Consider the following 26,994-nt stretch of genomic DNA (forward strand, 5'->3'; position numbering starts at 1 on the left):
TGACATCTCTGGTTTTGTTTAACATGTGGTATTTTTTTTAATGATTGCATCAAGGTCAGCTAGGTCGCCCTTGTAGAATATGAGTTTGCTGTTTGGGCCTGTTAATCTGGCCCAATCAGGGAACCCTGGCTGACAGATATAGATAGTGTCAGAGGTTCTGCTCACTCTGAGAGCTGGCTCTGAGGAAGCTGGATTAGTATAAAGGACTCTCCACATGTAAATAAAAGGTGACCTGGTGACAGGCCTCTGTGGAATTATTTCAGTTTTGACAACCAGATAGGGAAAAGATTATTTTGTACAGAATTGCTACTTGGCTTATCTTAATTGAAGCCTTGTATAAAACTGTTTAATTAGTGCTCTGGTTATTTACTAATTAATTGTATTTGAGTGAATTACATCAAACTTGGGGATAATTACTTGCATTAATAATCATATTGTTATATGTGAAACCTGTAATAGACTGGCATTTACTTGTACAGTTTAACCATTCAACTATCTAACTGAATACCAATTTGATTGTATTACTCAACAAGCCTACTATAGTACAATCCTTACAATGTTCAAATAAAATCAAAACGTTGTGGATGCTGGAAATCTGAAACAGACACAGAATGCTAAATCTGAAACAGACACAGACAGACACAGGTGGTCCAATAGCATCTGTGGAGAGAGAAATGGAGTTAATCCTTCGAGTCTGGCGTGACGTCTTCCGAAATTTAAAATATTCTATTGGAAAAACCTAGAATGTTTGCTCCACAAATAAGTAGACAAACATTTTCTTCCACCTTTGCTAATGCAACTGGTTTCCTATAATGAGCTGACATGTGAAATCAGCCCTTCTGTGGTTCCCTTGCTAGTAATCTTACTCCTAATCCAGAGACTGAAATACATGATCTACGCTGACAGTTCTTTGCAGTACAGAGTGAGTGCTACACTGATGGAGGTAACAACATTTGGATGAAATGTTGAACTGATTTCCTTCAGGTGAATTTAAGAGACTTCATAATTAGTTTTAAAGGGGAACTCATAAGATTATCAGGAGTGGAGGTAAGCCATTTGGCCCATTAAACTTACCCCACTATTCAATGCAATCATGTCTGACCTACTTTAACCTCACCTTCCCACAGGCCCCATTTAGATGATACTCTTAGTATTCAAACGTCAGTTGGACTAAATAACACCAACAGAATATGCACACTCTGTGGTAGAGAATTCCAAAGATTCACAATGCTTTAATCCATCTCGGTACAAAATGGCTGAGCCCTTATTAGAATTCCCAGCCTGAGGAGACAGGGTAGATGATGGGAGTCTATCAGGCCCCTTCAGAACTTTCAATGTTTCAATGAGATTAATTGATATCTTGTCAAAACTCAAGGGAATATATACCTAGTCTGTTCAATCTCCCCTCAGTTTTCAGAATAAAATCCCCTCATCCTGTGACCCTGGCCAATATTTAGCTCTCATCCAACATTAATAAAACTGATTCTTTGATCATTATCTCATTCCTGTGACTATATTTCAGAAGTGCTTAATCAATTGTAAATTGCTTGGGGACAACCTGAGGTTGTAAAGCGTGCTAGAAAAGTCTAAGTTCTTATTTTGATTTAATAATGTTGACAGGAGCTGCCTCTTAAATGGAGAGTAAACTTGTGCAATCTTGCTCAATGAACAATTGAACATCATCAGCAGCAGGAATAGGCAATTCAGCCCCTCGAGCCTATATGGTCATGGCTGATCTCACCTTAGCCTGAACTCCATTTTACTGCCTGCTCCCCTTAACCCTTTAAACCATTACTAATTAAAAATCTGTCTGTCTCCTCCTTAAATTTATTCAGTGTTACAATATCCATGGCACTCTGGGGTAGTGATCCACGACATAAATCCACAGATTTAAGGCTCTTTTGAGAGAAGTAATCCCTCCTCACCTCTGTTTTAAATCTTCTCCCCTTTATCCTAATATTATGACCTCTCATTCTAGATTGCCCACATGAGGAAAAGGCTGCTCTATGTCTACCTTGTCAATTCCCTCTGGTACCTTATATCTCCTCTTCCTGAAGAGGTAAAAACAATGACTGTAGATGCTGGAAACCAGATTCTGGATTAGACACATAGAAACATAGAAAAATACGGCGCAGTACAGGCCCTTCGGCCCTCGAAGTTGCGCCGCTCAAACCCACCTAACCTACACTAGCCCAATAACCTCCATATGCCTATCCAATGCCCGTTTAAATGCCCATAAAGAGGGAGAGTCCACCACTGTTACTGGCAGGGCATTCCATGAACTCGCGACTCACTGAGTAAAGAATCTACCCCTAACATCAGTCCTATACCAGCACCCCTTAATTTAAAGCTGTGCCTCCTTGTAATATCTGACTCCATCCGTGGAAAAAGATTCTCATAGTCAACCCTATCTAAACCCCTAATCATCTTGTACACCTCTATCAAGTCACCCCTAAACCTTCTTTTCTCCAATGAAAACAGCCCCAAGTGCTTCAGCCTTTCCTCATACGATCTTCCTACCATACCAGGCAACATCCTGGTAAACCTCCTTTGCCCGTTCCAGTGCCTCCACATCCTTTCTATAGTATGGCGACCAAAACTGCACACAATACTCCAGATGCGGCCGCACCAGAGTCTTATACAACTGCAACATGACCTCAGGACTCCGGAACTCAGTTCCTCTACCAATAAAAGCCAGCACGCCATATGCCTTCTTCACAGCACTATTTACCTGGGTGGCAACTTTCAGAGATCTGTGTGCATGGACACCAAGATCCCTTTGCTCATCCACACTACCAAGTATCCGTCCATTAGCCCAGTACCCCATCTTCTTGTTACTCTTACCAAAGTGAATCACTTCACACTTAGCTACATTGAACTCCATTTGCCACCTTTCTGCCTAGCTCTGCAGCTTATCTATATCCCGCTGTAACCTGCCACATCCTTCCTCACTATCAACAACTCCACTGACTTTCATATCATCTGCAAACTCTCTCACCCAACCTTCTAGCCCCTCCTCCAGGTCATTTGTCAAAATGACAAACAACAATGGTCCCAAAACAGATCCTTGCGGAACACTGCTGGTAACTGCACTCCAAGATGAACCTTTACCATCAACTACTACCCTCTGTCTTCTTCCAGCCAGCCAATTCCTAATCCAAACCTCCAACTCCCCCTCAATGCCATACCTCCGTATTTTTTGCAGTAGTCTACCATGGGGAACCTTATCAAATGCTTTACTAAAATCCATATACACCACATCTACCGCTTTACCCTTGTCCACCTCCTTAGTCACCTTCTCAAGGAATTCAATAAAGTTTGTGAGGCACGACCTGCCCTTCACAAAACCATGCTGACTATCCTTGATCACATTATTCCTATCCAGATGTTCATGAATCCTATCTCTTACAATTCTCTCTAAGACTTTGCCCACAACAGAGGTAAGACTCACCGACGTATAGTTACTAGGGTTATCCCTACTCCCCTTCTTGAACAAGGGAACCACATTTGCTATCCTCCAGTCTTCTGGCACTATTCCTGTAGACAGCGAGGACACAAAAATCAATGGCTCTGCAATCTCCTCCCTTGCTTCCCAGAGAATCCTAGGATAAATGCCATCAGGCCCAGGGGACTTATCTATTTTCTTATCTATTAGTGGTGCTGGAAGAGCATAGCAGTTCAGGCAACATCCAAGGTGCAACGAAATTGACATTTCGGGCAAAAGCCCTTCATCAGGAATAAAGCTCCTCTTTCTGAACTCTAGTGAGGATAGGCCTCACCTACTCGGGAGATGTTACTTTTCACTACCTGGGTGTTATTCTGATACTGCAGACTATCCATGTCTTTTACAGAATTAGCCCAATTTCCTACCTGTTAGTTTGAAACAATAAATAGATATCACAATGATTGTTGCTACGACTGGGGACTGCATATCTTTAATTGAAGAGAACCGGAAACCATGATGTGATATACTAATGAACATTTGTTGGTTATTTATGCTATTTGCAAGCCAAATTGTTGCAGGACCTCATCAAAACCTTTCTGTCAGTTTTCAACCATATGTGATCTGATATCACTGATGTATTGTAATAATTAGTGGAGTAGCAATTATTTCCTTCTACTCCAATGCTTATATTGGAAAGTTTTACATATATAATTTAATAACATTTAAAGAAAGAAGACTTTGTACGTTGGGTCACACATAACCAGGACATGCTTAAAAATGCACACCAGATTAATTAATACCCAAAAAGCCAAACAGATAATTAAAGTTTCAGTTGTGAGCCCTGTGATCTGAGCATCACATTAGTCTGTCAGTCTTTTTTCATTTGTTGATTGATATGCACCTCGAACATTTCCATTTTTCTTTCATTTGTAGTTACGATGTGGATTTTAGTTTCACTCACCTGGGGGCCTGGGTTGAGGCTGTGCACACTTCTCTGAATTCCATTATACAGTTCACTTTGAGAAATGTCAGGAGGATAATTTCCATATACAATGACATTCTCTTTCCATCCAATTATCTATGATACATGCCAAAGTTTCCACTTGATAAAGAGAAATCAATTTTGATTTGTTTTATCTCCACACTACAGCTGTTGTAATATCCTCAGCCGAGGAACGGGATGGTGGGAGTGGTTAGAAATCTGGAGCTGAAGCTGCATTAAAACTATCTTGTCCAACAGTAAGTCTGATTGCCACAGGATGTGCCATTGCAAATTAGAAGTTTGTTCCTTAACTTGGAGGTTCACTTCTACATAGAAATAAAGGTGACTTTCTACAAAAGAGACCATAGAGTCATACAGTCCGGAAACATTTGTTCCAACCAGTCCATGCTGACCATAATCCCAAATTAAACTAGACCCATGTGTCTGCACTTTGCTCTCTCCAAACATTTCTTGTTCCTGAACTTATCCAAATGTCTTTTAAACGTAATTGTACCTGCATCCACCATTTCCTCTGGAAGTTCATTCCACACACAAACTACTCTCTCTGCATAAAACCACCTGGTACAAAGTATAATTGCAATCCTTTCAGCCATAGAGCTGAGTAGTCTCAGCTGCTTTAGGAAAGAAGTTATTAAATTGGCAAGGGCACAAAAATGATTTACAAGCATGTTGCCGGGATTGGAAGGTTTGGTTTATAAAGAGAGGTTGGACAGGCTGGGACTTTTTTTCCCTTGAGTGTAGGAGATTGAGGGGTGACCCTATAGAGGTTTGTAAAATCATGAGGGCCATAGATGAGGTGAATAGCAAAGGTCTTTTCCTCAGGTTAAAGGAGTTTGAAACTAGAGGACATAATCTGAAGGTGAGGAGGACAGATTTAAAAGGGACCTGAGGGGCAACTTTTTCACACAGGAGTTTCACACAGTGGCTAACAAAACAGTACTAATGGCAGGATTTGGCAGGGTGCCATTCTCCTGAGCTACCATACTCTCCACAATGTTCCCCAATCCTTCTGCCCCAGGATAATGTGTCGGTTCTGAGCAAGATCATGATCACATGATCAAGCTGGCTGCCACACAGCCATTTTACACTCAATGAAGTGTTAACTGGCTGAGGGCAAGACTTCTGTTCCTCGTCCTGGGAGGATGTCCAGCCTTAAGGGAGCAGCCAATCAAATTCACCAACAGGGAGCTCCGCTGTACCAAGAGGGCCAGGGTCCAGCACTGTCTGATGCTGAGACTACAGACACTTCCCAAACAAGGAGCAATGATGGGAGGCAAGCTATTGGCAGTGCCTGGCAAGCATTCCCCATGTGAGGCTTTGAAAGGTCATGGGGAGAGTTTAAGGGGTGTGTTCTTAGAGGGGCAGGAGAAAATGCCTTGAGTGGGCATTGGACATCCAAAAGGAATTCCTCATACCCCTGCCTGCCCAATGGCAGGTTGTCCCACTGACATCCTGACCCCACTCATGCCATAGATAAAATAGCATCAGGTCGAAATGTGGCATTTGGTCTAATGTTGAGTATGCTGCAAATGTGTTGCTGGTCAAAGCACAGCAGGCCAGGCAGCATCTCAGGAATAGAGAATTTGACGTTTCGAGCATAAGCCCTTCATCAGGAATAAGAGAGAGTAGCCAAGCAGGCTAAGCAGAGGAGATGACCTGGGGGGTGCAGTGAGAGAGGGACTCACTGAAATCCTTGTAGAGGGAGGAAGAGAGCTTCTTCAAGGAAGGCATCCTTGTAAGAGGATTCGCAGTAGGTTAAAATCTTCGAGTAAAAAATGAGGTCTGCAGATGCTGGAGATCACAGCTGCAAATGTGTTGCTGGTCAAAGCACAGCAGGCCAGGCAGCATCTCAGGAATAGAGAATTCGACGTTTCGAGCATAAGCCCTTCATCAGGAATAAGAGAGAGTAGCCAAGCAGGCTAAGCAGAGGAGATGACCTGGGGGGTGCAGTGAGAGAGGGACTCACTGAAATCCTTGTAGAGGGAGGAAGAGAGCTTCTTCAAGGAAGGCATCCTTGTAAGAGGATTCGCAGTAGGTTAAAATCTTGAGTATGCCCTACCATTATCACCTCGAGTATCTTGGGAAATGGGTGGGATGGGTAAGCAGACCATGAACTGGATTTTCTGATCCCTCTGCCGACAGAGAGCCATCAAGTTTAGTCCAAAGACATTGATCTTTTCACCTTTAAGAAAGAAAGCGACATCGAAAGAGACTGAGTGAGGTAAAACTACAAATACTGGAAGTCTAAAATCAAAAGATTAAAAAATGCTCGAATTGCACAGCAGGACAGGTGTAATAAAGAAAAGACAGATTGCAATGTTTTGACCGATGGATATTTGAGAGTAAATGGGAGTTATAAAGACATGCTGGAAGACTGTACTAACAAAGGGAAATTACAAAATTGGCAACCATTTAGAGATAAAGAAACACAAAGCATACTATTTGTTTGTAAATCTACAGGATTTCTGTTGATCTTTTCAGAAACTTGAAGCACATATGACTTACGTTCTAGTTGAATAAATGACAATTTCTGATGAAAATAAGTAGCAAAGCACAAAATTATAACCACAGATTTCTGCAAAATCCCACACTCTGCAGCACTGTCTCATTACAACTGATTTGCCATCGTTTGTCTAAGTGTCTGAACTTTGAAATACCATAAATTCAAGGCTGGGTGAGTTGCATGAGTGGCGAGGTTTTCACTTTGCTTTCTGCTTTTATGAAACTCTTCTCAATACAGAGCTGCTCTTGAACCTGGATCTCAAAGGTTAAAGGTGCTGATTCTTGATGATGACAACAGCTGAAGCATAGTTTGAGTTCAGTTTGGACTTCATGCATATAGCTTCATGCTGTGTTTCCACAACATAGCAACAGTGTGATGACAGTGCAGTTTATGTTTGTCTTTAATGATCTTGTAAGGCATATAAACTATGCTAGAAACTTTTCACTGCCTTTTTCTTCAATTATCACCGAATCCCTGTTTATTAAGAGTTAGTTTTGATACAGCTGTAAGCCCTAGTAACCTTCCAACACCAGGTATTTCATTTGTTGCATTTGCTGGGTTAGTTACATAGGGTTGAACCTTACAAGGGACTGAATGATGTGGGCTATGGTGAGATTTGTGACAATGTGCGAGAAATCAGGTGAGGCCCATCTTGACTTTGGGAATGATACCCTGTTTTTTTTTATGCATTTGCCAAGCAGTAAGATAAGTTTCTTGCCAGTCAGTGATGAATTGCCGATCAAGGGGGATTACATCAGGTTAAATGACCCAGCTCGCTTCATTAACGTTCACATTCCTCTCTTGCTAAATATACCAAAAAGCCAGATGCCACAAATTCTCAACAAAGAACTCAAGAGGTTTTTACAAATATGTTAAGTACAAACGGGTAACTAGGGAGAGGAAAGGGCCCCTCAAAGATCAGCAAGGCGACCTTTGTATGGAACCACAGGAGTTGGGGGAGATAGCAAACGAGTTTTTTGCATCGGTGTTTACTGTAGAAAAGGACATGAAAGATCTAGAATGTAGGGAAATAGATGGTGACATCTTGAAAAATGTCCATATTACAGAGGAGGAAGTGCTGGATGTCTTGAAACGCATAAAAGTGGATAAATCCCCAGCATCTGATCAGGTGTACCCTAGAACTCTGTGGGATGCTAGGGAAGTGATTGCTGGGCCTCTTACTGAGATATTTGGATCCTCGATAGTCACAGGTGAGGAGCCGGAAGACTGGAGGTTGGCAAACGTGGTGCCACTGTTTGAAAAAAGGTGATAAGGACAAGCCAGGGAACTATAGATTGGTGAGCTTGACATCGATGGTGGACAAGTTGTTGGAGGAAATCCTGACGGACAGGATATACATGTATTTGGAAAGGCAAGAATTGATTAGGGATAGTCAACATGGCTTTGTGCATGGGAAATCATGTCTCACAAACTTGATTGAGTTTTTTGAAGAAGAAACAAAGAGGATTGATGAGGGCAGAGCAGTAGATGTGATCTATATGGACTTCAGTAAGGCATTCGACAAGGTTCCTGATGGGAGACTGGTTAGCAAGGTTAGATCTCACGGAATACAGGGAGAACTAGCCATTTGGATATAGAACTAGCTCAAAGATAGAAGACAAAGGGTGGTGGTGGAGGGTTGTTTTTCAGGCTGTGACCAGTGGAGTGCAACAAGGATCGGTGCTGGGTCCTCTACTTTTCAGATGGACAAATGAGCTGAGGAGTGGCAGATGGAGTTTAATTCAGATAAATGCACAGTGCTGCATTTTGGGAAAGCAAATCTTAGCAGAACTTATACACTTAATGGTAAGGTCTTGGGGAGTGTTGCTGAACAAAGAGACCTTGGAATCCAGGTTCATATCTCCTTGAAAGTGGAGTTGCAGGTAAATACTATAGTGGAGAAGGCGTTTGGTATGCTTTCCTTTATTGACCAGAGTATTGAGTACAGGAGTTGGGAGGTAATGTTGCGGCTGTACAGGTCATTGGTTAGGCCACTGTTGGAATATTGCATGCAATTCTGGTCTCCTTCCTATTGGAAGGATGTTGTGAAATTTGAAAGGGCTCAGAAAAGATTTACAAGGATGTTATCAAAGTTGCAGGATTTAAGCTATAGGGAGAAGTTGAATAGGCTGAGGCTGTTTTCTCTGGAGCATCGGAGGCCAAGGGGAAAGCTTAAAAAGGTTTATAAAATCATGAGGGACATGGATAGGGTAAATAGACAAAGTCTTTTCCTTGGGGTGGGGGAGTCCAGAACTAGAGGGCATAGGTATAGGGTGAGAGGGGAAAGATATAAAAGAGACCTAAGGGCAAGTTTTTCATGCATATGGTCCATGTGTGGAATAGGCTGCCAGAGAAAGTAGTGGAGGCTGGTACAATGACCACATTTAAACGGCATCTGGATGGGTATGTGAATAAGAAGGGTTTAGAGGGATATGGGTTGGATGCTGGCAGGTGGGACTAGATTGGTTTGGGATATCTGGTCGGCATGGATGAGTTGGACTGAAGGGTCTGTTTCTGTGCTGTACAATCTCTATGATTCTATGGAAGTCAGAGTGGGTGCCTGACACCATCAGCTCACTGCTGGCAATGATCAGCCGCCAACTTGCTCAGCACCAGATGCTGTCTCAGCACACAATCCATGGGCATCAGTCAGACGCATCCCTTGTCAATGGAGATTGGCATCTGACATTTGCCAACCCTCAGGATCCTTCTGACACCTCTTCAATCCACTGGCAAGATACTTAAGGAAGCACAATCCTGCATGGCACCCAGCAACTAGCTTTGAAAAGTGACTGCAAGGACAGTGTTTTGAGGGACAGGGACCCAGCTGACGGACTGCACTGGGCTGTATCTCAGGACTACATGCTTGCTGTCTTAGTCCCTCACTCACTTTGCATGATCATGATGGTTAACACAGTTACCTCACAGCATCCGGGACCTGGATTCGATTCCAGCCTTGGGTAACCTGCTGTGTAGAGTTTGCACGGATTTCCATTGGGTGCTCCAGTTTCCTCCCACAATCCAAAATATGCAGGTGAGGTTGATTGGCCATGGGGTGAAGGGCTGAGGGTTACTGACAGGGTGAAGGGCTGAGTCTAGGTGGGATGCTGTTTGGAGGGTTGATGCAGACCTGATGGGCTGAATGGCCTCTATTTAGACTGTAAGCTTCTATGATCACAACATCCATGCCTTGCTTTGCCTATTAGCCTCAGTTCTGGCTGAAGCACGAATGCATTGTCAGTATTGTCATATTGACAAGTTCTTTAGCACAGATACATGTCACAGTTGTCAGTTGTGACATGTCCAAGGGTAAAGATGTCACCATTTCTGAATGGAATATGGAGATATCGGTCTAACATCTACAGCATGTGCCAGCTGCTTTGTCTAAGGTACACCACATTAGTCCAGCAAGATTGCTATGTTGGTTTGGGGCTAGTCCTCAATGGTGTCAATGTGTGTGGGGGGAGGGTGTGTGTGTGTGTGTGTGTGTGTGTGTGTGTGTGTGTGTGTGTGTGTGTGTGTGTGTGTGTGTGTGTGTGTGTGTGTGTGTGTGTTGGGGTGATGCTGCCTGTCAGGGGATCCCAGTACCACAGCCCAGGGGCTTGGCCCTGATCAGTAACTGCTTGGACCATTCATAGTCAGGGGATCTGTCTGAATACAGTATGGGGAATGGGTACCAATCAGTTCCATTGGGCCAACAGCACCAACAGTCCGGGGAATTGTGTGCTCCTGAGTTGAGTAGTTGCAAAGACAGTGGTCTGGGTGCGAGAGCTGTTTGTTGAAGTCAGACAGAAGTCTGAGATGCATACACTCCCCAGGGTTAGGGGAGAAGGGATGGAGAGAAGGGCATCTGTTCGTTGATGGTTAGATGGGTGCAATAGGGGCAGGAGGGGTCGTCACTGCCAAAAGTCATGGCGGAGTCAAAGCTGCAGGAGGGCAAATCCTGGAACCCTGTCCCTCTCAGCATTGCGGTATACTTACTCCAGATGGACTGCAATAGTTCAAGAAATTAAAAATCACAGCTACTTGATGAAGGAGCAATGCTTCGAAAGCTAACACTTGCAAATAAATCTGTTGGATAACAAGCCGGTGTTGTATGATTTTTAACTTTGTCAATCCTAGTCCAACACTGGCGTCTCCGCCTCGTAGTTCGAGAAAGAAGCTCACCGAATAGCTTTCCAAATGGCAACGAGAGAGGAACTATAAATACTGGCCCACATACCCTGGATGATTTTTTAAAAAATGGTGATTATTTTTCTCTGAGCTTCAGGGAGTGTTGTTACGAGCATGGAAAGAGCTGATTAGATTACTGAAGCGTGACATTCGATTTGCTTGAGTGATCAAAAGAGTTAATATGTATGCATTTAGATTTTTCTAATGTACATTAATGCGATTGTACAAGCAACAAATTCAAACACAAACATGGTTACTTGGAATTCAAACAATAGAATTCCCCTCAGTTAATCCTTTTCAGCTGATTAAGTGTAACTTTCTCAAAACGTATGTTTAAAACATAAACTTAAACACTGCATGACAACTTCTTCATGTACTGTGGAGACCTTTGTGCAATGCACATTAAAAGTAATTGTTTCAGAAACATTAGTTATGGGTTGGGACTAATTCGAAGTCAGTCTGTTCAAGGTCCAAATGAGCTTGATCCAGGTGAGAGCTGGGCTTGACTCTGAGGTAAATCTGAGTCAAATCCTGATTTCCAAACATAGACTGTTCAGAGATTTGTGTCATTAGTAACTGCCCTCTAATTTCTTTGCCTGAAGATGTATCTGGCTGGATTTCTTCTCAAATTGCCTCATGCTGAATGTCATATTTTTATGTTTTATCATTTCTATGACTTTACATCACATTTAGTCTTTTTTAAAATTTACTTTATGGTGAACATTTTAATTACTTTTATGCTCAGGAGGTCAGTTAGCTAGGTTAGCTGGCTGGGTATACTACAAGCCAATGACGCCCACAACTACCTAGACTATACCTCCTCCCACCCTAATCCTGTAAACACCATCCCTTATTCCCAATTCCTCTGCTTCTGCTACATCTGTTCCCAGGATGACCAATTCCATCTCAGCAAGTCCCAAATGGCCCTCTTCTTCCACGATCGCAATTTCCATTCCTACATGGCTGACGATGTCCTCCAGCGCATTTCGTCCACTGCACACACCACCGCCCTTGAACCCCACCCCTCCCAACACAACAAGTATAGAACCCCCTCCCAGTCCTCACCTTCCAACCCACCAACCTCCGCATACAACGCATCATCCTCCCCACTTCCGCCACTCCAAACGCACCCCACCACCAGACATATATTTCCCTCTTCACCCCTATCAGCATTCCGGAAAGACCATTCCGTCCTCGACTCCCTTGTCAGGTCCACCAGCCCGCACCTCACTCCTGGCACTTTTCCCTGCCCCGCAAAAAGTACAAAACCTGCACCCACACCGCTCCCCTCACCTCCATCCAAGGCCCCAAGAGATCCTTCCACATCCATCAGAAATTTACCTGTACCTCTACCAATGTCATCTACTGCATTTGTTGCACTTGGTGTGGTCTCCTCTCCATTAGGGAGATAGGACCCCTTCATGCAGATCATTTCAGAGAACATCTCTGGGACACCTGCACTCACCAACCCCACCGCCCCATGGCTGAACACTTCAACTCCCTGTCCTACTCTGTCAAGGACATGCAGGTCCTGGGCCTCCTTCACCGCCAAACCATTACCACCCGACGCCTGGAGGAGGAATGCCTCATATTCTGCCTTGGGACCCTACAACCACAAGGGCTAAATGTGGATTACAACAGCTTCCTCATTTTCTCATCCCCCACATTATCCCAGTTCCAACTCTCCAACTCGGTACCACCCTCCGAACCCATCCATCACTCCCCCCTCTGACCTATCATCTTCTCCCTCACCTTCATCCACTTATCGCTTTCCCAGCTACCTACCCCCAAACCCAACCCCCTCCCATTTATCTCTCAGCCCCCTTGGCCACAGGCCTCATTCCTGATGAAGGGCGTATGTCCGAAATGTCGATTCTCCTGCTCCTCGAATGCTGCGCTTTTCCAGCACCACACTCTCAGCTCTGATCTCCAGCATCTGCAGTCCTCACTTTCTTCTGGCCGGGTAACTTGCAACATAAAGTGATGCCAACAGCGTGGGTTCAATTCCCATGTTGGTTGAGGTTACCATGAATGACCCTCTTTCTCAACGTCTCCCATCACCTCAAGCATGATGACCATCAGGTTAAACTGCTACTAGTCATCAAATCATACAGCACAGAAGCAGTAATTTCAATCCATCTCATCTGCACTGACCAGACATCCCAATCTGACCTAGTCCCATTTTCCAGCATTTCGTCCATACAAACGCTTACTATTCATGTACCCAACCACCTCCTCTGGCAGCTCATTCCAGACACACATCATCCTCTGTATGCAAAAGTTACCCCTCAGGTCTTTTTAAAAGCTTTCCTCTCACACCTTAAACCTATGTCTGTCTGCTAGTTTTGGACTCCCCCACCCTAGGAAAATGACCTTAGCTAGTCACCCTATCCATGCCACGCATGATTTTATAAACCTCTATAAAGTCACCCCTCAGTTGCAGACACTCCAGCAAAAAAAAGCCCCAGCCTGTTCAGCCTCTTTTTATAGCTCAAACCCTCCAGCCCTGACAATATCCTTAAGTATTTTCTGAAACCTCTCAAGTCCAACAACATCCACCCTACAGAAGGGTGACCAGTCTTCTCTCTCTCTGTAATGAGAGAGCATCCACACAGTCCAGGAGGATTATGGTATCTTTACCTATGTTCAGACTGAAATGGCCAACAATGACCTTGGAAGTTTAAACAGGATCTGCACTGTCTCCTACCTCTGGAATATGGTAGTCAATGTAACTGTGGAGCAATAAACAGCATCGCAATCCAGACATCTTGCTGCACTGGCTACTCTGCCACATATTTTGGCTATCACACCCAGTGAGAATGCAATTTAAAATGTCAAAGTTTAACTCTGCCCATGATAGGTGTGTTAAACATAGAATCAGAGAGATCTACAGCACAGAAAAAGCCTCTTAATGCCAGTCAAAAACAACCACCTAACTATTTTAATCCTACGGTATCTCTTGGCATAGCAAGTGCAACTCTAATTGTTTGTGAGGGTTTCTGCCTGTGTCACCCTTACAGTGAGCTCCAGATCCCCACCACCCTCTGGGTGAAAGGTTTCTCCTTACATCTCTTCCAAACTTCCTGCCGTTTCCTTAAATCTATGTCCCCGGTCACTGTTGCCTCCATCAAGTTTTTTCCTGTCTATCCTATCTGTACCCCTCTTAATTTCAATCTCAATCTTCTCTGCTCCAAGGCAAACAACTTCAGTCTGTCACATCAATCCACCAATGATCTCCATCCTCTCTTCCAATGCCGAATAAATGTGTGATACCCATAGGCTGAGCTCCATGGTGGAGGCAGTACACAGCTAGCAATATACTTGGAGTCTGCCGTCCATATCATCGCTTCCAGTAGGGAGTGTTTTTAAGCTATTACCTAGGGAAGGATATGCTTGCACTAAAAGGAGACCAGTGAACCTTCACCATTCTGAGTGATGGGATGTCATGTGAGGAATGATTGGATCGATAAGGCCTGAAAGTCACTAGGCCAAAAACAGAAGTTGCTGGAAAAGCTCAGCAGGTCTAGCAGCATCTGTGAAGAGAAATCAGAATTAATGTTTCGGGTTCGCTGACCCTTTCACACCTTATTCACTGGACTTTAGAAGAATGAGAGGGATCTCACTGAAATGTATAGAATTTTGACAGGATCGGATAGGCTGGTTGCAGAAATGACATTGCCCCTGGCCAGAGGGCACCTAGTACAAGGGATCATCATCTCAGGTTCTGGGGCAGGTCATTTTGGATTGAAATGAGGGAAAATTCCTTTACTCAGACAGCAGAGTTCTCTACTACAGCAGGCCTTGGAAGGGAAGTCATTGAATGTGGTGTTGGGGAGATAGTGGGAATATAGTGTTGAGTTAGAGGATCAGCCATGCTCATATTGAATGGCAGACTAGGCTCAATGGGCTGAATGGCATGCTGTAGCTTCTATGCCTCCAAACTTTGGGGCATGACATGGAGTCACAGATAAAGCCAAAGGACAGAACAAAGTTTGTTTTCAATTTGTGGTGTCCACATGCACTGAATGAAATTTTTACAGTCAAGAAGATTGGCCTGTGAGCAACTGGTTGAATATTTCATGACGTTTAAAGAATTAGAAGCGATCTCACTGAAGCATATGAAACTCTGAAAGGGCTTGATAAGGCTAACACTGAGAGATGATATATTTCCTGGATGAGGAGAAATTACTTCACTCGTAGGGCTGCAAGTCTTTGAAATTCTCTATTGCAGATGCTTTAGTGTTGAAGATATTTAAGGCTGGGCTCGACAGTTTGTTGGCTTCAGGGAATCAGGGAAATGGGGAACAGGCAGGAAAGTGGTGTTGAAGCCCAAGATCAACTGTGATCATATCAAAAGGCAGAATAGATTCAACAGGTTATGGGGTCTACTCCTGCTCCAATGATTTTGTGTTCTTGACGTCACAAGTGGAAGACATTGGTCAATAAGGATGGCAGAGGGTAGCTAGAACTTTTCAATGTAATGCAAACATCACCTCCTTCAACGTTGTGATTGTGAAGCGTATTAGGTTGTAGTTCTGGCATTCCAGAGCAGTACTGAGAGGTTGTTGCACTGAAAGATTTCCCCTTCAATTGGATATTAAAGATCTCAGGGCACGGTTTGAAGGGCAAGGGCACATTCCACAAAGTGCCAGACAAGATTTCTCCCATAACCAGTGCCACTAAAGCTGATTATCTGTTCATTATCACATTGCTGTTGGAAGGAAGCTGTACTGAATTTGGTTGCCACAGTTCCTACATTGCAACAGTAACTCTCAATTAGATTACTTACAGTGTGGAAACAGGCCCTGCGGCCCAACAAGTCCACACCGACCCGCCGAAGCGCAACCCACCCATACCTCTACATTTACCCCTTACCTAACACTACGGGCAATTTAGCATGGCCAATTCACCTGACCCGCACATCTTTGGACTGTGGGAGGAAACCGGAGCACCCGGAGGAAATTGAACCCAGGTCTCAGGCGCTGTGAGACAGCAGTGCTAACCACTGTGCCACCATGCTGCCCACAAATGTCCCTTTAAAAATGGAGCTGCTGTTTGTGGCCATTTTTAGTGTGCATCCCCTTTACAAATTTTAACATAGTGCCCATGACATTTATTCCAAAACCTTTCAGGCTGCTGTGTGGCTGTGCATCTGTAACAGGAGCTTTGGCAACAATACTTCAACAGTAGCTGATTGGCAATGAAAGACATGGTGCTATGTAAATGCAAATTCCAGTTATATTTACATTCGCATCATAGTGTGAAGTATATGGTACATATCGAAATGTGATGCATCATTGTAGGCAGAGAGCTGTACAAAACAGCTGAGCACACCAAGATAACTTCTTTCAAGGGGCAGCCATGTCTGACGGTGAGGCCATTGTATCTTGAGGTTTGAGCTTTGTTTGAATGTTGTCATGGAAGAATTGGCCACTATATCTGGAGCAGTTTGTAGCTCTTACCAATATTTCGAGTGAAACATTAAACGTGTTCCTTTTGATCAAGTGGCTACAAGTCCAAGATGTGCGGGTTAGGTGGATTGTCCTTGCTGGCACGGTGGCTCAGTGGTGAGCACTGCTGCCTCATAGCACCAGGGACCCAGGTTTGATTCCAGCCTCTGGCGACTGTGTGGAGTTTGCACATTCTCTCTGTGTCTTTATGGGTTTCCTCCCACAATCTAGAGATGTGCAGGTCAGGTGAATTGGCCATGCTAAATTTCCCATAGTTCTGGGGTGAATATAGGGTAGGGAAATGGGCCTGGGTGGGTTACTCTTCGGAGGGTCGATGCGGACCTGTTGGGCTGAAGGACCTGTTTCCATACTGTAGGGAATTTAATCTAATCTAAATTGCCCACAGTGTCCATGGATGTGCAGGTTAGGTGGGTTAGCCATGGGAAATGCCTATTTTACAGGGATGGGGGAGGGGGGTGGTGCGGTGGTGATGGCAGTCTGGGTGAGTTGCTCTTTGGAGGGTCCGTGTGCATTTGATGGGCCTAATGGCCTGCTTCCACGCTGTTGGGATTCTATGATTATGTAAATAAATGAATAGTGATTTGGATGAGGTTCCAGAGAATTTTTGAGTCTCCATGGAACCATATCCCAACCTGATTCATTGCTGTCAGGAAAGGAAACATAACATAGGGAAGGTACAAAAACCATCTTTAAAGGGGAGAATGTGTGCTACATATACTGTACAACAAAAATTGTGACCATTTAAACTTTGTATGACCCTGAAACAATTCAGTTCAGAAAGATTAAAATTCTCTACGTGTCTCTTTTCCAGTGAGAGTATTTTCATGGCCACAGGTCTAACAGAGAGCAAGATGCGTGAGTCTGAAGGTCCCAGTGAAGATGGCTCAGGTAAATAGATTAGAACTTATCTATTGTAGATATTTAGAAATATTAAGATTACTTGTTATTTTTAGTCAAAGGATGTTTGACCTGGTGAGAAGAGAACATTAATATTCCAGCCCTTGGAAAAGGAACAACACTGAAAACTGCTGCTGAATTTTTGTGGGCTTTCAAATCACCAGGCAAACAATATTAACAAGCAAGAAACATTCATGCCACATAAATGCCAGACAATGACCATCTCAAATAAGAGACAATCTGAATATCTCCCCTTGACATTCAATGGCGTTATCATCACTGAATACCATACCATCAACATCCTGGGTGTTACCACAGGACTAGTCATATAAACACAGTGGCTACAAGAGCAGGTCAGAGGCTAGGAATATACAGTGAGTATCTCACCTTTTGATTGCCCTAAGCTTGTCCACCATCTGCAAGGCGTACATCAGGCGTGTGATTGACTATTCCCCTCTTACCTGGATTGGTTCAGCTCCAACAACATTTAGGAGGCTTGACACCATCCAGGACAAAGCAGCCTGCTTGACTGACCCCACATCCTCACTGGTCCTCACTCTTAACAACTTCTCCTTCCAATCCTCCCACTTCCTCCAAAGGAGTAGCCCACGGGAACCCGCATGGGCCCCATCTATGCCTGCCTCTTCATTGAATATATGGAACTGTCCATCTTACGCAGCTACACTGGCACACCCCCCCCCCCCCCCCTCCCCCCACCACCACCTTTTCCTCCGCTACATCGATGATTGTATCGGCGCTACCTTGTGCTCCCACAAGGAGGTTGAACAGTTCATCCAATTTACTAACACATTCCACCCCGACCTCAAATTTACCTGGACTGTCTCAGAATCCTCCCTCCTCTTCCTAGACCTCTCCATTTCTATCTCGACCGACCGACTCAACACAGACATTTACTCAAACCGACCGACTCCCACAGCTACCTAGATTACACCTCCTCCCACCCTGCCTTCTGTAAAAATGCCATCCCATATTCCCATTTCCTTCGCCTCCACTGGATCTGCTCCCAGGAGGACCAATTCCACTACCGACCAGCCCAAATGGCCTCCTTTTTCAAAGACCGCAATTTCCTCTCCGATGTGGTCGATGATACTCTCCACCGCACCTCCTCCACTTCCCACACCTCTGCCCTTGAATCCAGCCCCTCCAATCTCCACCAGGACGGAACCCCACTGGTTCTCACCTTCCATCCCACCAACCTCCGGATACATCCTCCCTCATTTCCGCCACCTCCAAACAGACCCCACCACCAAGGATATATTTCCCTTTCCACCCCTATCAGCGTTCCAGAGAGACCACTCCCTCCGCGACTCCCTCGTCAGGTCCACACCCCCCAGCAACCCAACCTCCACTCCCAGCACCTTCCCCTGCAACCGCAAGAAATGCAAAACTTGCGCCTACACCTCCCCCCTCACCTCCCTCCATAGCCCCAATGGATCTTTCCATATCCATCGCAAATTCACCCGCACCTCCACACACATCACTTACTGTATCCTCTGCACCTGATGTGGTCTCCTCTACATTGGGGAGACAGGCTGCCTATTTGCGGAATGTTTCAGGGAACACCTCTGGGACACCCGCACCAACCAACCCAACCACCCCATGGCTGAACACTTTAACTCCCCTCTCACTCCGCTAAGGACATGCAAGTCCTTGGCCTCCTCCATCGCCAGACCCTGGCCACACGACACCTGGAGGAAGAGCGCCTCATCTTCCACCTAGGAACCCTCCAACCACATGGGATGAATGTAGATTTCTCCAGCTTCCTCATTTCCCCACCCCCCACTTTATCTCAGTCCCAACATCCGGAGTCAGCACCGCCCTCTTTACCTGCAATCTTCTTCCCGACCTCTTCGCCCCCACCCCCTCTCCGGCTTATCATCCTCACCCTCACCTCCTTCCACCTCTCGTATTCCCAGCACCCCTCCCCCAAATTCCCCCACCCCCACCTTTTATCTCAGCCCGCTTGGCACACCAGCCTCATTCCTGAAGAAGGGCTTATGCTCGAAACGTCGATTCTCCTGCTCCTCGGATGCTGCCTGGCCTGCAGCGCTTTTCCAGCACCACACTTTTCAACTCACTTTCTCCCACATCCACAAGGATCTATTCCCTTCACCATCGACGCTTCCATTGAGAAGAACAAGAGCAGCAGATAAATGGGAACAAGTTTCCCTGACTTAGAAATAAGTTGCTTTTCCTTCAGTGCCATTGAATCAAAATCCTGAAACTCTCTCCATCACAGGATTGTGAGCCTATCTATGGCACATAGACTGCAGTGGTTCAAGAAGGAAGGTCACCACTGCATTCTCAAGCCCATAAGGGATGAGCAATAGACACCCATGTTCCATGATTAAATTTTTTAAAAATGTTAAAGTAGTGGTGGTATCAGCTGCAGCAGATCCCTAATCTGTGAACCTGTGTGAATTTGTGTAACCCTAACCCTAATCCCATCATACTCCTCTTTAATCATTCAGATTGAAAAATCCTAACCGCAAAACCAGAATCTAAACCAGGAAGTGTCAGAATATTCAACACAATGTAAAATTAGGCATAAAAACTGAAATAGCAATAAAGAAAGAGGTAAGAAATTAAAGAAGAGGGATATGTAAAGCAGATAAAAGGGATTTTTGATGTTTTTAATCAATCTGTTCAAAAGTGTTATGACTTATTCCTGGGGAGGTGGGACCTGAGCCCAGATCACTTGGCTCAAAGGCAAGGTCATTGCCACTGCACCACAAGAACCACTTCAACTGGTGAAGAAGCAGTTCTCCAAAAGCTTGTGATTTCAAATAAACGTGTTGGACTATAACCTGACGTGGTATTTCTGAGAGGTATTAGTGCAATGAAGCTAGTGGTGGAGCACGACAAACCAGGGAACAACTTTCTGATTTTCATGTTTAATTTCATGTGCATGGGCTAGAAATTGATTTGTGTTATACCAGTGAGTGCTCATAGCCTCAGTGTCATTATTACCATAAAATCAGAGCCATTAATTCAGATAGTATTGGTGACATGTTCTTGGTTACCATAAATAGGTTAACTGTTAAAGTATTGGATTGAATAATGTTATACAAATGCATTTGATCATCAGTAATAAGAAGAATGATTTACAGCTGACTGTGTGCACATTGTAGCCTTGTGCACTGGTCTAAGATTATAGATATTACGTTTTGTAGAGCCAAAAATTAATATCAGGAAAAGGCAATTAAGTTTTGCAATGATAAAATGGCAGACAGAGAGGAATTTTTATTGCTATGTGCAATGATATAAAACCTGTTGTTGTGTCACCACAGTCTTACCAGACCATTGGGGATGCTCTCATTTGAGAGAAGTGACTGGTGCTGATATAACCTGAGGGCCACCAGACCTCAGGCAAGGGAAGAGGTTCAGAAGAAGTGTCCTTCATGGTAACCTCAAACCGGTGATGGGAATTGAACCCACACTGTTGGCATCATACTGCTCAGTAAGCCAACAATCCAGCCAATTGAGCTAAACCAATTCCCATAAGGCTGTAAAAAGAATAAATCCAGGAACAGATTAATGTAAACATGCACACAATGATAGTGGGGTCAGTGAACTGCCTATGGGGTGCATTGCACCAAGTAAACAAAACTTCTGCAGTAATATTCCTCAAACGCACGAGCGCCACCACCTAGAAGAACAAAGGCAAATGTTGCATGGGGATACTTTTCAAGGCTTAACCCACCATCTTATTTTATTTATCCTTACTTTGGATGAGGACATCACAAGCAAGGCCAGCATTTGTAACTCATCCAGAATTGCTTTTGACCAGAGTGGCTTGCAAGGCCATTTCAGAAGGCACTTAAGCGTCAACCACATTACTGTATGTCAAGGAACATAAACCAGAACAGGTATGGATAGATAAAGCAGATTAGTGAACCAGATGGGTCTTCACACCAATTGACAGTGGTTGCACATTGCCATTAGACTATCTTTTAGTTCCAGATTTATTTATGAAATCAAATCTCACTGTCTGTCTTGCTGCGATTTAATCCCATGTCTCCAGAACATTATTTTGGGCCATTGCATACTACAAGGAAAGTGAGCTATTAATGCAGTGCTCCTGGACTTCCATGAATCAAAATGGACCATTTAGGAATGGAAGTACAAGAAGATAACACCCGTTAATACAACAGGAGACATCTCACTGATTTCGTTAGGATTTTCCTGATCTTAATTTTTGGCTCTACAAAACGTAATATCTATAATCTTAGACCAGTGCACAAGGCTACAATTAACAGCTTTGATTGTAGTGCGCTGTTCTTAGCAATGTTATTTTACGTCTCTTCGTCATGATGTGTGTCATTGGCTGAGTCAGCATTAATTACGTATTCTGAACTGCCCTGGAATTGAATGGCTTGCTAGGCCATTTCAGAGGGCAGTTAAAAGTAAGCCATATTGCTCTGGATTTGAAGACATATGTTGGCCAGATTGAATAAAGCTGGCAGATTTCCTGTCCATTAGCAAACCAGATGGGTTTTTAAGATAATTGACTACAATCGCATGGTTGCCAATAGGTGAGTTTTGAATTCAATAAAATCTGGATTTAAAATTGCACCATCTGCCATGATAGGATTTGAATTTATGCCCTAGAATATTAGCCTGGTCTCTGGTTTGTTAGGAGAAGGTGAGGAATGCAGATGCTGGAAATCAGAGTCAAAAAGTGTGATGCTAGAAAAGCGCAGCCAGTTAGGCAGCATCTGAGGAACAGGACAGTCGACATTTCGAGCATAAGCTCTTCATCAGGAATGAAACGTCGACTGTCCTGCTGCTCAGTCGCTGCCTGACCGTCTTTGCTTTTCCAATTCCATACTTTTTGTCTCTGGTTTATTAGTCTATTAACATTACTTCTACAGCAGCACCTCCCACAACCCTCACAACCCTCCGGTGTCATACCTGTCATGATATCTGTGTATCTCCACATTTAATTAAATTAGAATATAATTACAATTCATGAACCAGATTGGATAGGGATTTTAAATCACCTTGACACTTTCACCTGTTTGATTTTTGTAGCCTAGGGTCACATTTTTCCCTCAGCCAGTTCATGTGTGTGTCAGCAATGCAATTGTGGTAGGAAAGCATTGTAATAGTTGTTTTAAATTGGTTTCTGTCTCAGTTTATGAACACAATTGGCCCCACAAGTAGAAGGAGTGGCAGTAATAATGTCACTGGGCCTGTAATGTAGAGGTGGAACTGGGGTGGAACAAGTTAAAAATGACCCAACACCATGTTATAGTCCAACAGGTTTAGTTGAAAGTACAAAGTTTTGTCACGCAATCCCTTCAGCTAGCTACCTGACGAAGGGACAGCGTGCCGAAAGCTTGTATCTCCAAAAAAACCTATTGGACTTTAACCTGGTGTTGTATGATTTTTAATGGGTCCTGTAATGCAGAGGCCAAGGGTATAAGTCATCGGGCCTGCATTCAGTTCTCAGTACAGCAGCTGGTGGATTTAAGTTCAGTTCTGATATCTGGAGGTAATCTCTAATGGCAAACACTGTCAATTTCCATGAAAAAAAAACCTGGTTAACTTATGTCCTCTAGAGAAGAGAAGCTGCTATCTTTTCACTGATTAGTCTATGTCTGACTCCAGAGTCACAGTAATGCGGTTGACCCTGAAATGGTTCAGTTCAAGGGCAATTAGCGCTGGACAAATCCTGACCTTAACACTGGTACCCACACCCAGTAAAGAATAAAAGAGAATAAACAAACAGTTCTGAAGAAGTGTCACTCCACCCAAAACATTAACTCTGATTTCTGTCCACAGATGCTGCCAGACCTGCTGAGCTTTTCCAGCAATTTCTGTTTTTGTTTCTGATTGACAGCAACATGGATCTTTCAGTTTTTTTAAACAGAGAAACAGTACCTGAAGAGGGCTCAACTGATAGACAGATACACAAAGTAATAAGGAACGCTAATGATATGTTGGCCTTTACCTGAAAGGAATTAGGATCCAAAAATGAATAAGTGATGCTTCAGTCGTATAGAGCCTTGGGCACCAAACCGCAAATACGACAAGAGCCAATAGATGTGGAGTGGGTAAGTGAGTAGGAAGGTGGACAGGTTAGGTCAGGTCAGGGGATCTGGGGAGTTGGGGGTTGGGGGGGATGTTGGTGGGAAGGGAGGCCGGGCATAGGATAAGGCTGGGGATGGAGGCATTTTGACACTGGTGAAGCCCCACTCACCTATCTGCTCCATGCTTCCCACTGACCAATCATAATAACCCCCTACTGCATCCACTTATCATCCACCCTATCTACCGTTCCCCAGCCCCAACCTTCCTCCCTCTATTTACTTCAGCTCTCCCCTCCCCCTCCCCAGTCCTCAGCCCAAAATGTTGACTTACCCGCTCCTCAGATGCTGTGCTTCTCCAGCTTCACATCTACTGACTCTTGCTTCGAGCATCTGCGGTCCTTATTGTCTCAAGAAAGACATCTTGGCCTTAGAAAAGATGGATTGCAAATTCATAAGAATGCCAGAAGGGCTTGAAGGATTACATGATGAGAAGTAATATGAACTTGGCTTGTATTTCTTTCATTTCAGAAGGTGATTGAATGGAAGTATTTTAAAATTGCTCAGAGATCGGCCAAGATGGGAGCAGTTAATAATTTCCTCCGGTGGAGGAATCCAGAACAAGAGGTTGTGGTCTTTGGGTGGAATCTTCCAAGCTCCTGAAAGACATGAGCAATGAGCAAGTCAATTGATAAATTCTGGAGAGAATGGCAAAATGAGATTCTCAATGTTGAGAAAAACGATGAGAGCGTGGCTACTTGGGAGCAAAGGAGAAAGTAAGGGCTGCAGATGCTGGAGATCAGAGCTGAAAAATGTGTTGCTGGAAAAGCGCAGCAGGTCAGGCAGCATCCAAGGAGCAGGAGAATCGACGTTTCGGGCATAAGCCCTTCTTCAGGAATGAGGAAGGTGTGCCAAGCGGGCTAAGATAAAAAGTAGGGAGGAGGGACTTGGGGGAGGGGCGTTGGGAATGTGATAGGTGGAATGAGATTAAGATGAGGGTGATAGGCCGGAGAGGGGGTGGGGGCGGAGAGGTCGGGAAGAAGATTGCAGGTCAAGAAGGCAGTGCTGAGTCCGAGGGTTGGGACTGAGATAAGGTGGGGGGAGGGGAAATGAAGAAGCTGGAGAAATCTGCATTCATCCCTTGTGGTTGGAGGGTTCCTATGCGGAAGATGAGGCATTCTTCCTCCAGGCGTCGTGTTGCCATGGTCTGGCGATGGAGGAGGCCAAGGACCTGCATGTCCTTGGTGGAGTGGGAGGGGGAGTTAAAGTGTTCAGCCATGGGGCGGTTGGGTTGGTTGGTGTGGGTGTCCCAGAGGTGTTCTCTGAAATGTTCCGCAAGTAGGCGGCCTGTCTCCCAATGTAGAGGAGCAAAATTGGGGAAGCATCTTTCGCACAAACTGCAATGGAAGTTGTCACTTCTCAGTTTGACAGCTCTAGTCACAGATTTAAATATTAATATTTGTTAATGTTAACTATTAACAAATATTAAGAAAGCTTTCCAATAAAAGCAAAGTACTGTTGATGCTGGAGATCTGAAATCAAAGCAGAAAGTGCCAAAGAAACTCAGCACGTCTCGTAGCACCTGTGGAGAGAAAACAAATAGTTAAGAGTTAACGTTTCGAATCCAATAACCTTTCCAAAGACCCTCTTTGGAATCCAGTTCTCTGGATTGAAGTGCTCAGCATTGATTGTACATTCAAAGTCCGGACCCCCAGATTCAGAATGCTACCCCTGAGCTGCGTCTCACATCTACTGAAAGGAAGTTGTTTCTTCAGCCTGAGCAGGAAGTGCCATTGTTCCAGTGTACTTTAACATCTTGGGGTTTTTCTGGTAATGACAAGTCCTGGGTATTCAGGAACTGTTCCGTTAACTACAAAGAAACAGCAACTTCAGATTGGCCCAATTCCTGTTTCTTAACTTGCCAGTTTGCTTCATCTATTTCAAATATTTTCGATGACCTGCAATTTGGGCCAACAGATACCTGTAATAAAAATAGTCAGGTGATGCATATTAAAGTTTGTCTGGCCTTTCCCTGAGTTGAATATATTAGCCTGATTCTAAAGCAAAATCCCTCCAATGTGTAGGAAACAGCTGTCAATAACCAATCGAAATTCTACGTAAATAAAAACCAATAGAAATTTTCTGCTTCGGAACTCTACAGCCTTACGGACTCAACAGCGACTTCAACTGTTCTGGGGTTTGAGATGTCTTTTCACATGTCCCTAGCCCAATCCCCCACACACCAGGGGATTTTTTATTTTCATTTTTTTTTCTTTTTTTCTTTTTACCCCCACACTACCGCCTAACTGCGGTAGTGCTTATTTTTCCCCAGCACCCATGGTGTGTGCAGATGTGAGACACAGTGAGAGACACAAAGTGCACAAATCTTTATTCAATTTCCACCACCAGGAAGATAGGAAAACACCCGGGTGGCCAGTGAGAAGCAGTGCCACCAGGCTTTGTTATCACATTGTCTGCTATTACGGACATTGTTAGCCACTAATTGTCCCCATTAATATAAATTCATTCTCCCAAGCTGATCATTATCCATTCCTTTACCTGTCTAACGGTCCTTCTCTCTCTTTGGACTCTCTCTCCATGTATTGTTTATTCCTTACCCCCTCCGCCTACTCTTTCTTTTGCATAAAAACAAACCTTTTCCGAGCTATCACCAGTTCTGAGATAACGTGCCTGGACCCGAAACGTTAACTCTGGTTTCTCCCCACAGATGCTGCCAGACCTGCTGAACTCTTCCAGCAGTTTCAGTTTTTGAAACTCTACTTATACTGTTACCATGAATAAGTAATTCAAATCAATAATCTTAATCAATAATCAGGCATGTTACATTGGTCAAAAATACATTTTAGATTCACCTACAAATTGCCTTAGCAACTTTCATTTGGTTAAAAGGTGCAGCATGTTAAAAACATTGACACTCTTCTTTATTTAAATGGATTTGGGATTGTTCTCAATCTTAATTCTCTCTGCTGATTTTAGGAAGAAGAGAACTACAAGATGAATGTCTCCTTTCTCAGAAAGTCTTGAGGTTGTTTTGGCACTGCTCCAACTGATAGAGCAAAGGGACAGACACTGGCTTGGACAAGCGAGAAGTCACATCACTTCTGGATGTTTAACTTTTTAAACATCATCGAGAAATGGGACAGTTGTGACTTTGTTGCATAAAAATGCAGATGATTAAGAAGAGCTTTGCAGTTCATCTGGATGGCTCTATCTTATCATAACTTGGGGGTATTATAATGCAGTGTATTGACAGGGTAGATATCAAAAAGATATTTTTCCTTGGAGTATAGATGAGAACTAGGACAAGCAGTTTACAAATAAGGACTCTTCCATTTTAAGATATAGATGAAGGGAATTTTTGTTTAGTTGCGATCCATTCAGTTAACAGACCCTCCTGGTGCCTCAAATATGTGTAAAAATAATATTGC

At 44.0% G+C, this 26,994-nt stretch overlaps 1 protein-coding gene across 5 annotated transcripts in view; it reads left to right on the plus strand.

The window, feature by feature from the left end:
- Positions 1-26,994, plus strand: part of LOC132816523 (CRACD-like protein) — a 153,606-nt gene that overhangs the window by 67,469 nt on the left and 59,143 nt on the right. For all 5 annotated transcript variants that reach the window (XM_060826223.1, XM_060826220.1, XM_060826224.1 and 2 more), the window contains one exon: positions 17,407-17,483. In XM_060826223.1, the coding sequence (XP_060682206.1) occupies positions 17,420-17,483 (64 nt within the window). In that variant the 5' untranslated portion in view covers positions 17,407-17,419. The remainder of the gene's footprint in view (positions 1-17,406; positions 17,484-26,994) is intronic.

The sequence above is a fragment of the Hemiscyllium ocellatum genome, chromosome 6, assembly GCF_020745735.1.
Source record: "Hemiscyllium ocellatum isolate sHemOce1 chromosome 6, sHemOce1.pat.X.cur, whole genome shotgun sequence".
In the NCBI taxonomy this organism is placed as follows: domain Eukaryota; kingdom Metazoa; phylum Chordata; class Chondrichthyes; order Orectolobiformes; family Hemiscylliidae; genus Hemiscyllium; species Hemiscyllium ocellatum.